The following is a 14,769-nucleotide window of genomic DNA, read 5'->3' as shown; positions in this document are numbered from 1 at the left end:
ATGGAGACACTGGAAGGAGCTGAACTTTGCTTTCCACAACTACTCAACACCTCCTGCAAGAAGCCAGTGCAGCATCGTGCTGAGAGCATATTCCTTGACGTCCTTCTGTCTTGCATGTCTTTGCTCACTGTGGCTCTCAACCTGCTGGTCATCATCTCTATCTCCCACTTCAGGCATAAAGCAAAACCTACAAACATATCGTAGAATATTGTTCACCTCAATATCAAGCACTTCATTTTACAAGAGTTGGGACAATAGATATATTGTTACATTAACGCAGTTTATGAAAATAACTTTTTGAAATGAGATGTTTAAACAATAGTAGTACCATAATAGTACTTTTACTACTATAATTGTTAACTGTGTGAATACATTAAGGATATTAATGTTGGAATCTAAGCTGCTGCATGCTGTCTAACCTGCTCCTCTTCTACAGACACACAGAGTTTACAAAACTGGTACATTTACTGCATCTGTTGTTCATTAGGTTATCTTGGCTATTTTCATTTATTTTTTTATTTGCATATGAACACATATATAAAAAATCAGTAAGCATTTCAAAAAGTGTTTGAACATTAAGCAGGAGAGGTTAGAAGTCAAAAAGGGTCTCATGAAAACCTCCCATGTTAGATATCATAGTCATACTTAAAAAAAAGTTTCAAAAATAATCAGTGTTGCGGAAATTGATAGAAATGTACAAACTTTATGTTTACAAGTTAAGACACAAGGAGCCATAAGTGCTATCAATCTCTGCTTATTTGAAAAATACTACTACATGTTCTATATAGATTGTATTTGGTCATATTTAATCCATTTGACTATTCATATTTTTACAGATTACAATGTTCTCATGACTTCTACAATTGCTGCAGATAATAATATGTTCAGTGATGTTATTCTTCCTCTCCAGGCAGCTCCACAGCCCCACCAACCTCCTCCTCCTCTCCCTGGCTGTCTCAGACTTCCTCGTCGGCCTCCTGCTGATGCCGTTTCAAATCCTCCTTTTAGGGGGCTGCTGGTTTTTGGGGAACACGATATGTGGACTGTTTTACTACGCCTCTTTCATCCTTACATCTGCCTCAGTAGGAAACATGGTGCTCATATCGGTTGACCGATATGTGGCCATTTGCGACCCTTTGTGTTACCCCACCAAAGTGACTCAGAAAAGAGTTAAAATCTGCATTTGCCTGTGTTGGATTTGTTCTGTTCTCTATAATGGTTTGATGCAGATAGAACTCCTGACACAACCAGATATATATAATTCCTGCTATGGAGAATGTGTGGTTGTAATCGACTTCATAACAGGAGCTGTTGATGTGTCGATGACCTTTGTAGGCCCCATTTCTGTCATCATAGTTCTGTACATGAGAGTGTTTGTGGTGGCTGTGTCTCAGGCTCGAGCCATGAGGTCTCATATTGCAGCTGTTACACTCCGGGGTTCTGTTACAGTTACCGCTAAGAAATCTGAGAGAAAAGCAGCCAGGACTCTTGGCGTTGTTGTGGTTGTGTTTCTAATATGTTTCTGTCCTTACTTTTATCCGTCTTTTGCGAGCCAGGAGACGTCAAGCAGTGTGACGTTTTCAATTTTTGGGGTCTGGCTACTTTATTGTAACTCCTGTCTAAATCCAATGGTATATGCTTTTTTCTACCCCTGGTTTAGGAGATCTATTAAACTCATTGTCACACTTCAGATACTGCAGCGTGACTCCTGTGATGCCAACATAATGTAGATATGGATGTAGAGTGAATAATATGATGGAAAAGTTTGTTGCTGCTACTTCAACAGCCAACTAAGTGCTGATGGAACAAAGGACAAAATATGAAAAAGAGTTTCAAGAGTCGGCTCTTCATGATATGTTTTAGCTCAGAATTTTTGTCGAGGTGTTGTAACTGGTAAATAAAGAGCAGATTTATCCAGCTTTAGAGACTTTTTTTTTTTTTTACAAATGTCATCGGGTGACTGAATTCAACAACCATTCATCATCATTTAATCATTTATTCTGAGTATGTAAACTAACAAACAGTATATGATAGTTTACATTTTTTTTCTCTTTCTGTTGTTGAAGTTGCTTCAACAAGACTGGTACTTTATATTTTACTTATTATTTAAGTGAATCATTTGCATCTTGCAAACAGAGAGAAATCAAGCAAAGTGATATGGGTAAACACATAAATAATGCAAAATTGGAAATGCGATGCACTGCAATGACAATAAAGTATACAACTTTGCAATGATTGTGTTATTTTTTCCTTTATTGAAATAATTATTACCTAATGATTATTGACAGGTTATAAGATAATTTTCTGTGGCGAAAAGTATCAAAAGCTCTGATGCCAATTTGCAGACAAGTTAAGTTATCAGAATTAGAAATATGTGTATTCTTCACAAACAATCATTAAACCAGATGATTCTTTGTTTGTTTGATCTTGAAGTAAATTTAATTACATGCATTCACCCAACTCTGTAACATGTCTATTTTATTGATAATATGATTTGTCATAATGTGCTACGCAACAATAAGCCCATAGGAAACTGGGCAGTATGTAAATGTGTCACAAGCAGCAGATGTTAATAGACACAACGCGACACATTCACGCTTCCAGTGCAGGCACAATGTTGTATTCTATGAACATAGTCGTTTTCCCCATATTTCATTTAAGTGTTGTGACTTTAAGTCGCTTTAATTCAGCGTATTGACAACAACAAGGAAATTGATTTCTCCTTCAGAGAACAATGTTTTGTCTCCCCATCACTGACATTCTCTTCCATATGTCAGATGTTTTTATCTGTTACTTTAACTGATTGCTGGAGTGTGATAGCTACAACATGAGAAAGCCTGGGACATGATGACGATAATATATAGGGCCAAATACGGTTCCAACAAGGGCAACATATCTTTTAACATAATTAATTACAGCTACACACTCTCCATAATAGCAATGATATTTGTCTGTTTGTTATCAAAAGATCCCCAAGTATCCAACTGCAGTGAAAAGCAGAAAATATCCAACACAGACAAATACAGAGATCGGCTCTTTTCAGAGTGGCTTTGATGAACACAGGATCACAAAAAGCAACGGAGTGGTCAACTGATATGATCACCCTGTTTCCTTCTTTAGCCCCAACAGCCTGAACACCTAAAAAGCAAATCACAGCACAGGCCTCCCAATATCAACAGCTAAAGTCGGAGCGGTCAATAGTGCTCACTTTCTCACTTTATCTCCCGCCAATAGTAGATCTAGACAAAAATAATGATTAAAACGACTCTCTCTTTCTCTTTCACATAAGGAAATTAATGGATTGGGAGGCACTTTTCTTCTTGTAAAGTAACACCAGCCACCTGCATATTGACCAAACAATCAACCAACTCACCAGAAGGCGAAGAAACTACAATCGATCACTATAATACAACTGATCTTACATTTCACATCAGTTAAAGTAACTGTGATTGTGTTCATGTTTAAGTATTTTAATCACATATATGTCAGTTGGCATATAAATAGGTCAGGGATGAATATTGATAGCAGACATTTTAATAGACACCAAGATTAATTATGATTATAATACAATTAAAAGACAACAGGTTTTCACTTGATCTTCACCTAGATGTATTTGCACAAGAACACAATCTATCCCCTTTCATAAAGAACGTCTCAGTTTAAAGTCAACGTTTAAACTATACTATAGTATGTTTGCATCACAGGAGCCAGGCTTCAGAATCTGAAGTGTCAGGATGAGTTTAATGGATTTTCTGAACCAGGGGTAGAAAAAGGCATAGATGACAGGGTTCAAACAGGAGTTAAAATGTGCCAGCCAGATCTCAAATGCAGCAGAAGAAGCATCGATTGAAGTGTCTTCGCCTGCCAGAGTGGGGTAATAGTAGGGGCAGAAACAAAACAAAAAGACAACGATAACAAAACCAAGAGTTCTGGCTGCTTTCATCTCTTTTTTTTTCACAGTTACGGCTCCTGATCGTTGGGTTGTTGCAGCTGCAACATGAGACCGCATGGCTCGAGCCTGAGACACAGCCACCACAAATACTTTCAGATACAGAATTATAATGACAAGAATGGGTATAATAAAAGTGAAAACAAGGTCAACCACTCCTGCAGTATAATTAATGACAACCACACACTCCCCAAAACAGGAGTTAGACCTGCCTGGTCTTTCCAGGTGATCATGTAGAAGGAAAATCCTAAAGATAACACACCAAATCCAACACAACCAAACGCAGTTCTGTGCTCTTGTCTTGGTGACTTTGGTGGTGTAATGCAGTGGGTCGCAAATAGCTATATAGCGGTCAACTGATATGAGCACCATATTGGCTACTGATGCAGATGTAATAATGTAGTCTACAAGATAATACAGCGTGCACAGAATGTCACCGAGAAACCAGCAGGCCTCTATGTAGATTATTTCAACCGGCATCAGCAGGAGGCCCACAAGGAGGTCTGAGACAGCCAGAGAGAGGATGAGGAGGTTGGTGGGGCTGTGGAGCTGCCTGGAGAGGAAGAATGTCATCACTACACATACTGTATTCATATAGCCATTACAAAAAACGTCATACAGTTCTTTAGATGTATTGTAGTAATGTGTCCGAATGGAAAAAAACGTTATTTTTATCACACATTTTTTTTGTAAATCATTGTTAAACAACCACAACATAGCTCTCGTGTGTTGACTTTCATATTCCAGATCAAAACAATTTCCTCTTGTTGGTCAAGGTGTTTGTATAAATTATAGCATTTTAGATTATTAGATGAACCTGAAGTGGGAGATGGAGATGATGACCAGCAGGTTAAGAGCGACAGTGATCAGAGAGATGGATGAAAGCAGAGCATAAATCAGCATGGTCTCAGTGTGTGGATGTGTGGGCGTCTTGCAGGAGGAGTTTAGCTGTGGGAAGCAGAGATCAGCTCCTCGCAGGGTCTCCATCGTCAGAAAAGAGAAGCCGCTGAAGCGGGGCAGCTTTCTGACCAGAACTCTCTGGATGCACTGCTCTTTTATCACTTCCCCTCTTCTGCACGCTGGTGTTTTCATATAGCTGGGGACTGATGTCCCTCGTCCCTCAATGTTGACATCATACCATTATTTTCTCCTTATATCTATGTCTCTACAGTTAATTCATCAAAAAATATGTATCAGTTTCTTGGCCCTGGAGGCAGAAATCGATAACAACCTGAACATTGCACACATATTACAGATATTTACCAACCAAAACAATGAGGTGAGAGACACTAAAATGCTCTGTAGAGTGGAGGGGATGCAGAGTCCGGTGAGCATTCTCTGTGGGTCTACAATCTACACATTCCGCATAGTAATTTGATCAATTGTTCAAATCAAAAAAATATTTAATGATGTGGTTATGATTGGTTCCCAAAATGATGTTTGTAGTTGTGAGAACAGGAACCGGTTGGACAAAGAATAGGAACTGATGGTCCAACTTCCCCCCTTTAAAGTCCACTTGTTTTTCTTGCCCCCATGTGAGGATGTGGGGGCTAGAAAGTCTTCCTGTGTTGCTGCCGGGCTGAATAACTTTCTCAACCATGGGGCCATGTTAGACTGCTGCCTGGGTGTAGCTCGCAGACTGAAATCATTTAAGAGTTAATCTCCCTGGATCAACTCATATCTTATCAGCCTTTTCAAACAAAGGGATAAAGCCTGGGCCAAATTTCGCTTGAAGCCCACAGATATTTGAGGAACTTAAGCGAGACCAAAACAAAGAATGCAAAATCAGACTACCATTACTACTATCTCAGGATTTTTCATAACCCTGGACAGATTTGGATTCAAATAAACCGTATTCTCAATAAAACTAAAAAAAGCGTTATAAACCAGATACCAGTTAATCATTTATTTATTTCTGATCCTTTGCTTATTTCCCATACCTTTAATGAATATCTATCCTCTATTTGTGGTTTCCAATACTTTAATTCCTATGGAACGGCTGCCTCCTCAAACTTGACCTCTAATTGTGCATTTTCCTTTATAAAAATCTTGCCTACTGATATTCACCATGATATGTCGAAGTTAAAAGTTAGAAGTTGTTCAACTTGCTGCTCATGTATTATTCTATCCTCTTGCAGATGTATTGAATTTGTCTCCATCTGCTGTTCAATTGGAAAAGTGTCAGAGTTACCCTCTTTTCAAAGGTGGAGATTTATCTGATGTGAATAATTATCGACCGAGCTCTATTATTTGTACTATTGCTAAAATCTTTGAGAAACTCTGGTTTAACTTTTCCACCCCCGTGGCTCTTCTAAAATTCACTAATGATGTAAGATAAGATAATAATCCTTTATCATCCTTTATTAGTCCCGCAGTGGGGACATTCACAGGATTACAGCAGCATAGTGGATCGTGCAGACAAGAGATATGGTAAAAAAAACATGTATCAAAAAGTATCATAAATAAGTAATAAGCAGTAAAGGATATTAACTAACAAAAAATCCACAGTAACCACATCTAGAGAGAGTCTAATTGGGTGAAAGTGAACAAACTTCTGAACATTGACAAAACTAAAAGTAGTGTGTTTGGCTCTAGGATGCTTAGTGGGGAGCCACAGCGTTGGATGATCAATTGTCGTGGACTGAGCAAATTGACGGCATTGTGACTAAAATGGGAAGGGGCATAGCAACGGCTAGAAAGGGCTCCACTTATTTAACATCCTCTATTATCTGTCAGGTATTACAAACCGTGGCCTTTTATCACCTGCAATACTGTCCAGCCGTATGGTCAGCGGAAGCAAAGAAAGACGTAAATAAACGAGTTCAAAACTGAGCTGCCAGATATATGCACTCTCGCCCGTCATGGTTCTCAGTTGAAATTGAACTCCCCTATAGCCTTCTCCTGTTTTTCAGAATTGTAGTATTTAATTAGACACCTGAATATTTCTTCAACCAAGTAAAAAAACACATGCAACAGACATAACCATCACACAAGGAATGCTAGCTCAGGTCACTTGATACCTTCAACCTCCAAGAACAAACCTCCTTAAACGCACAGTTATCTATCAAGAATACCTTGGAACTCACTACCTCCTCATATAACTTATAGGTAACAAACTGTCATTTAAAAAACCATTAAGGCTCACCTAAGGCACCTCTACACTACATTGGCTTTGTAGACTGATCCTTCTTTGAAGAAGTTATGGATGCATAATGTATATGGTTAGTTCTGATTCTATGAATCTTGGTGTCTGTCTGTACTTCGTATCTGACTGTACTGTTTAAACTGTATGTTTTACCTCATGTTTTATATGTATTATGTTTTGTCCTTTCTGTGGAACCCAAGAAGATTTGCGGCCGCCAAGGCGTCAGCCAATGGGGATCCAGTTAATAAAATGTAGCTGGAGTGTAAAATTCCTTGTAACTCCAACTTGGAAATACAACTCAGAGGCTAAACATTTGTTTCCCACTAAGTTTGTCATAATAAAAGTGTGAGCGAGCATGTGAGCACTAGTTTACATTAATGGGTACTTTTACCAATAAGGACAAGTCATCTTGGAACCAAACTGACCTGAATTATAATAATATTGCATTTTCTGTGATGTGCGTGATGAAATCCTGTAGATGAAGATCATATGATGTGTTCATGTGTCGAGGTTGCATCACAAAAGTTTAGTCATGAGAGAAGAAATGATCAACAACAACCTGTTAACTTTGAATTGTCTATTTAGCAATGATTGCATCATGTGCTGATGTTAGAGCTTGCTGTAGAGTTTGTTTCGTCTCACAGTAACACCTCTGATTGCACTGATGTCAGCGTGTGACACTAATGAAAGTAGGTGTGAAAATTGTCTTCACCAGAGAGGTACACAGCGACAGTTAATGGGCTACAGGCTGAGAGCTGTTCAGCCCAGTGGGTCTTCATAACAATATGTGTGTGTGTGTGTGTTACGTCCATAACAACGAGACCAAACTCTGAAGTTGTGTACAGTGGACAGATATTTACCAAACTTGAACAAACACGCATAAGCATATGGACATGACATTGCAGCCATCACAAATACTCTCATATGCAGAACTATGATGACAGTAAACGATATATTAAAGTTGATAACTAGATCAACAGGCCCTGTAAGGTTGACTAAACATTCACCATAGAAGGAATTATGCTCACTGTACTGCAGGAATAATCACACTGCTGCAAGGATACTCACTGTACTGTACTACACACAGTACTGCAGGGATACTCACTGTATTGTACTACACACAGTACTGCAGGGATACTCACTGTACGTACTACACACAGTACTGCAGGGATACTCACTGTACTGTACTACACACAGTACTGCAGGGATATCTGCAGTGAAACATGCTCCCTCAAAGCTAATACCATCACACAAAAAGGTCACACAAAATACTTAATAAATGCTTTATAAGGCATAAATAGTCGTCAGTTTAGATGAGGTCACATAAAACACTTTACTAACGAGTAGTAACTACCTTAATAAATCATGAATTAATCATGAATTGCAGTATTAATATGCGTTTGTAAAGCATATATTAACATAGTCCCTAACCATTATATATATAAATGCATGAATAATGTACATCTAAATAAGTTATTAATCATTTACTAACACTTTATAAATTATCTTATTAATCATCTACAACTCCTTAATAATTGGTTTGTAAAATATATAATACTTCATTTACAAATGGGGAATCCATCATTTATAAAGGATGAAAACACAATAATGAAACACATAACAGACGGGCTTATTTATCAAGAATAAAACATTTACAACTGTTGTTATGAACTGCATACTAATGAATTATTAATGTAGGAACAATGCTTTATAAATGATGAATTAAGTGTTTACTCATACTTAACTAATGCTTCATAGTGTGTAGTTATTATAAAATGCTACCGTTTTGTTTTGTTAAGGTTATTCTTTAAATAAATGTGTCTGGTCTGCTGTTTATCTTGCAGCCTTTGAGCTGGGTTGTAACACACACGTAAGCATGCATGTGGACATGACATTGCCTCATTTCCTATTCCTTGATTAAGAGCTTAAAACTATTTTTATCATGTGAGCATTGATTACATTCAGCTCCGGTGTGGCATCGTAAACCCTTTACGATGCCACACGTAATGCCAATTGAACGTACCAATGGAATAGTTATCAACTTTAATTCAAAGTTCCATACTGTTCGGGTCAAGTTTGACCCGTTTTGACATTTGACAGCAGTAAAAATACCCTAAACGTCATTCTTTTAGCCTGAAAATGTATGACTTTTCCGAAAGTGACCCGAAATACACACAAATTAAAATATTTTAAAATGTTATACTTTTGTACAGGTGCTACAAGTTTTTGTACACTGAGGCTGTTTCGGGTCAAATTTGACCCCTATCTATTGAGATGGATGTTAGATCTATCAGTGTGGGTCAAATCAAGGAAGATGGTGGTTTTAGGGAATCTTGAAACTGTGAAACTGTACAGGCCATGTCTGTGTGTATTTGTTATGGGACAGTGGTGACAGAGTTCAAGGGGGACCTCGACACTGTCACGAGAACTGTCTGTGGTCCAACAAGTTTGGTATACTTTGGACTAGTTCGTTCTGGTCCCTTCTAAAAAGATCGTCGTCGGAAGGGGAAAGCAAGATGGGATCCATGGTGGGAACGAGGTGAGTAAATGTGATTGTGGAAGGAGATCGTAAGTGATTGAATGGTGTTGCAGGCTCTCGGTTGTGGTCTGGAAAGCGAGAGCGGAACGGGAGGAGTGGGTTAGGTGGGTATTGATAGGAATGCCGGAAGGGGCATGGTAGAGATGCGGTCCTGCTCCCAAAATGTTCCGAAGTAGCTTCAATTGTGACGGCTCAATAACAAGTGAAAGTATATAAAAAACAGTGTGAAGCTCTTTTTCAACTGTAATAATTATTGTTAAAGATTATTTACACGTAATCGTCAGCTATGGAGCCTTTGCAGCCAGGTTTCAGCTGACACTTCTGTCATGGGAGGAAATGGAGCTGTCTGAACTTCCTGGTAACTCCAACATGGAACTACGACTCAGAGACTAAACATTTGTTTCCCACTAAGTTTGTCACAATAAAAGTGTGAGCGATATGATGTAAAAGCAGGATTAGGTTTGCACTAGTTTACATTAATGGGTACTTTTACCAATACGGGCAAGTCAACTTGGAACCAAACTGACCTTAGTGACCTAACAGCTGCAACAACCTGTAAACCCATTTCCTACAGTTGTGCTGTGAGCAAATGATCATATTACAAAAGTGATAAGTCCCAGTCACATTATCATGGTTATGAGATTACGAGTGCTGCTCAAACATAAAGGATGTCTTAACAACAAGGATGTTTTTTTGGCCTCTATGGCTTCGTCAGAATCCACATTAAATGTGTTTACCGTCATCAAATGAATAAAGTAATTGCTTTGCTGTTTTTATGTGATGTTATCACATATTTCAGCTGTTTATTGGATTTCTTCATATGAAGCACAGTACATTCTCCTTTTTGTTTCTCAGAATCATAATAATATTGTATTTTCTGTGATGTGCGTGATGAAATCCTTTAGATGAAGATCATATGATGTGTTCATGTGTCGAGGTTGCATCACAAAAGTTTAGTCATGAGAGAAGAAATGATCAACAACAACCTGTTAACTTTGAGTTGTTGGTCTATTTAGCAATGATTGCATCATGTGCTGATGCTAGAGCTTGCTTTAGAGTTTGTTTCATCTCACAGTAACACCTCTGATTGCACTGATGTCAGCGTGTGACACTAATGAAAGCAGGTGTGAAAATTGTCTTTACCAGAGAGGTACACAACGACAGTTAATGGGCTACACGCTGAGAGCTGTTCAGCCCAGTGGGGCTTCATAACAATATGTGTGTGTGTGTGTGTTACGTCCATAACAACGAGACCAAACTTTGAAGTTGTGTACAGTGGACAGATATTTACCAAACTTGAACAAACATGATGATATTGTCTTATTTCCTATTCCTTGATTAAAAGCTTAAAATGATTATTATCATGTGAGCATTGACTATATTCAGCTACGTTGTGGGATCGCGGCCATCACAAATACTCTCATATACACACAGTACTGCAGGGATACTCACTGTACTGTACTACACACAGTACTGCAGGGATACCTGCGGTGAAACATGCTCCCTCAAAGCTAATGCCAGCAAAACATTTTTGTCCAAATTTTGTCCAAACCTGGTCAGAAGAATGAACAAGCCCAGTTAAGTCCTTTTTGGGTTCTAACAATCACAACAAAACTCCACAGAAACATGGTGGGACTTCACCCTCCCTCTCCAAATTGATTAAGTTAATGGTTTTGCTGCTAATAGCCTCTCCAATGCTGTAGCAATTACTTTCACCATCTCAGGGGAATCAACCCTAGAAGCCGAAACAAGACCAAACTAATTTAAGGCTAAAAAAGATTGGTTTGTAAATCTGTTTTTTACAATTACATTGTGCTGGTATGGATTCACAGCAATGATAAGTGATCCTAGACTCTTCATCATCAGCGTCTTGAGCTCGTTGGTCAGCCTGAATCTCCATGGAAGCCTAGGAAGATAACCAAATCCAAGTTGTGGCTAGTTGTTAATTCCTTTATAATACAGACGTGTCTTCTCCAAAACAACAGCCACATGAAAAAATGTAATGAAGGGCCGTTTGTTTGTGGGATTTCTAAGTTCTATGGGTTGTTGGTTCATTTCTATCATCTAGCCATCTGTCAGGACTCAAGCCAAACTTGTCTTCCCTCGTCTTCGATATACTCTTATAACCAATTGAACATAGTGCTGTGTTAGACTTCTTTTTTTTTTTTACATTCGCAGAGCACATAGGCTCTTTTGTCAATGGCTTAATGGTGCTGGCTTCAGCACATTTTGTCTTGGGATACCTGCCCAAATTTGAACCCAAATGACATCAACTCAATCTAGAAGTGTTCCGTTTAGTTTTTGGAGTTTGCCCTTTGCGTGTATGGCATTTCTTTGGAGATAAGTAAACCTCTACTGTAAAAAGAAGAGAATGAGGATGTCAAGCCGTCATGACTGCAAAACTAGGTATATATATATTAGTGCTGGGCAACGATTAAAATATTTAATCGCGATTAATCGCATGGATTTTTTGCGATTAATCGCGATTAATCGCATTGTTATGGCAAAGTTCAATAATGAATTCAAAAGTAGTGTATTGCGCACTTTTATTTTAAAAGTACTGCTATATGAACAAAAGTGCAATAACATTTGGTTTGCAAACACTTTAAACAAATGTTATTTTTAACAGCAGTATTCTGTTTACACAGTAGCAGTTATAATACAGCTATAATGATTCTGATAATAGATATTCAGCCGGTGTTCATAACTTTATCTTCATGTGTGTAAGAGATGCAATTTAAATATACACCTTGAAAACTTTTTTGTTTGTTAAATTCTCAGTAGCGATAACTAAATGATGCTTAATATACATATTACAAACACTTTAAAAACTCGACAATATGTATGTTAATATTGTCACTGTTGTAAATTGTTTGATTGCATGATTTACTTTTATTGTGAAGAGCATGAAAACGGAAGTGCTTTTACTTTGAAGAGACAGGAAGTAGAATGGTACGTGTTCTTGACGCTAACAATATTGATGATACGCCGAAAACCACATGTCAGGTGCAAGAGCGCGTTCTGTTCACTGTAACACTGTAATACTGCAGTTCAGACAGTAAAGTGTTCCGTTCAAACAAGACGTGTCTTGGTCCTCACTAGAAGCTCCACTTCACAACAGTCACGTTTGATCTGTAACGAGACGATCGCGCTCGCGTATGTGTGTGTGTGTTTGTGAGACAAGAGTGAAGGACGGTGACAGAGTGTAGGAGGGGTTCTGGACCCAGGGGGAAGAAGGAAGTGACGCAACACGAACACAGCTGTTCACTGCTTGCTGCCTGGTTCTTGTGTTAAAAATGTCGCTTAATAATAAATAAATAAAAAACTGCGTTAACGCACGATAATATAATTGTCGGCGTTAATTAATTAATGCGTTAACGCGTTAACTTATTATCCACCCTACGAAAGAAAGTTCATTCCAGCAGTATCTGCAATGTCATTTTTCGGCCACTACCCAAAGCTCATGACCGTAGGTGAGGGTCAGAACGTAGATGGACTGATGAATCGAGAGCTTTGCCTTCCGGCTTCATTTGCAATCCCTTGGTTGGCGCCAGGGGCTCAGTTCCAAACCGGAGGGCAGAGAACCATGTCCTCAGACCTGGAGACTCTCATCCCGGCCACCTCACACTGGGTTGCAAACCGTTGACACAATATGCTAATTAAATGTAAAATAATTCATATAATCAGTTTTTCTTCCCCAAGTACTCCAGTCAGTAGTTCTTGTATGCTAGACATGTTGGTAGCGTGAGGGTTCAACACTAAAAGGGACAATGAATGATGTTCTGCATGTCCATTGCATGTGTTCACACTTGCTTGGCTGATCTTGAAGTGTTTCATACTGCTGCTTGTCGTCTTGCAAAGCAGGACTTAATAAATCTGCATTGTTCATGCTATTGCCGTGGGCTTTGCAAAATAACTAGCAAAAAAAGGACCCGATATATGATATGTGATTCATGAGGCTTGTGGTTTTGTTCAATGTATTCAACAGATATTAGGGCCATCATTTACATATAGAATGTAAATAGAAATTGCTTAAAAATTACAGTATACAAAACGGATACAATTAGTTCATAGAAGAAACTCATGTAGTGTGTTGTGAGCAACAGATTAAATAACCACAGTATAGCCTGGGAAAGGAGGAGAGGAACTGGAGACGTTTAAGGCGTTCTTATGTAATGTTTCTAAAGCAGTTGTTAACCTTTTGTTCCCTTTGACAGCACAGGTCATGGATGACTTTCCCCATCCAACCCAGCACTGAGCAAGTCTCTCTTTTTGACAAGTCAGGTGTGATGAGGTTTCATCAGTGTTGTGTAAAAGGAAAAAGGGAGGCTGCAAGTTTGTACACCTCATATGTATTTTAAAAAATGTTTGCAACTGAATAATTTCAAATAAAATCACTGGGCTACGTGTCTGAAAAAATCTAAAATTGTCACCACTGATGACGTCTCGCGCGCTGTTTTTAATGTTTCAGACTACAAGGGAACCATGGTGCTCATATCAGTTCATATAATTTGTATTCCTCTCTATTACTCCACCAAAGTCCCTCAAACAAGAGTTCAATTCTGTGTTTATCTGTGTGCGATATGTTCTGCTCTTTTTAACACTGTACAGTTTAGGAATAACCTGAACCAACCACGCAGGTATAGCAACTGCTTCGGAGAGTGTGCTGTTGATTATGCTGCGGGACTTTACAATGTTATCATCGTTCTGTATATGAGAGTATTTGTGGTGGATGTGTCTCAGGTACGAGCCATGCGGTCTAACCTTGTAGGTGTCACACTCCAGTGTTCAGTGAGTGTAACTGCTAAGAAATCTGAACTGAAGGCAGCCAGGACTTTAGGTTTCTTATTGTCGGGTTTCTGATGTGTTTGTGCCCATATTATTGAGGCAGGTCACTTTAAGTTAAAGACAGTGCTTCAGTGTATTTAAACATAACAATAGAACAACATAGTAACAAAACAGCATTTAATTGACTTCATTTTAATGTGTTACATGTCAACTACAGAATCAAAAAATCTAAAAAACTGTAGTAACTATATTTTGCCCGGCCGTTAAGCCTTTCGAGTTTGCTTCAGTGACTCAGTAACGATAGCAAATCCCTTTCCTCTTCAAATACAGTTACTCATCAGTCTGTCT

At 38.5% G+C, this 14,769-nt stretch overlaps 2 protein-coding genes across 2 annotated transcripts; one reads left to right on the top strand and one right to left on the bottom strand.

Moving 5' to 3' along the window:
• LOC142964420 (trace amine-associated receptor 13c-like) lies at window positions 1–1,730 on the top strand. The gene is made up of 2 exons (XM_076104739.1): window positions 1–173; window positions 911–1,730. The coding sequence occupies exons 1-2, from the start codon at window positions 1–3 to the stop codon at window positions 1,728–1,730; spliced, it is 993 nt and encodes a 330-aa protein (XP_075960854.1).
• Window positions 1,731–3,682: 1,952 nt separating this feature from the next.
• Window positions 3,683–4,936, bottom strand: LOC142964429 (trace amine-associated receptor 8a-like). The gene is made up of 2 exons (XM_076104751.1): window positions 4,767–4,936; window positions 3,683–4,502 (listed from the first exon to the last, which is right to left on the bottom strand). The coding sequence occupies exons 1-2, from the start codon at window positions 4,934–4,936 to the stop codon at window positions 3,683–3,685; spliced, it is 990 nt and encodes a 329-aa protein (XP_075960866.1).
• Between the last annotated feature and the right edge of the window lie 9,833 nt (window positions 4,937–14,769).

This window comes from Anarhichas minor, unplaced genomic scaffold, assembly GCF_050575085.1.
Source record: "Anarhichas minor isolate MPS153535 unplaced genomic scaffold, ASM5057508v1 ptg000004l, whole genome shotgun sequence".
NCBI classification, from domain to species: domain Eukaryota; kingdom Metazoa; phylum Chordata; class Actinopteri; order Perciformes; family Anarhichadidae; genus Anarhichas; species Anarhichas minor.
This window is presented reverse-complemented; position numbering and strand designations above follow the sequence as displayed.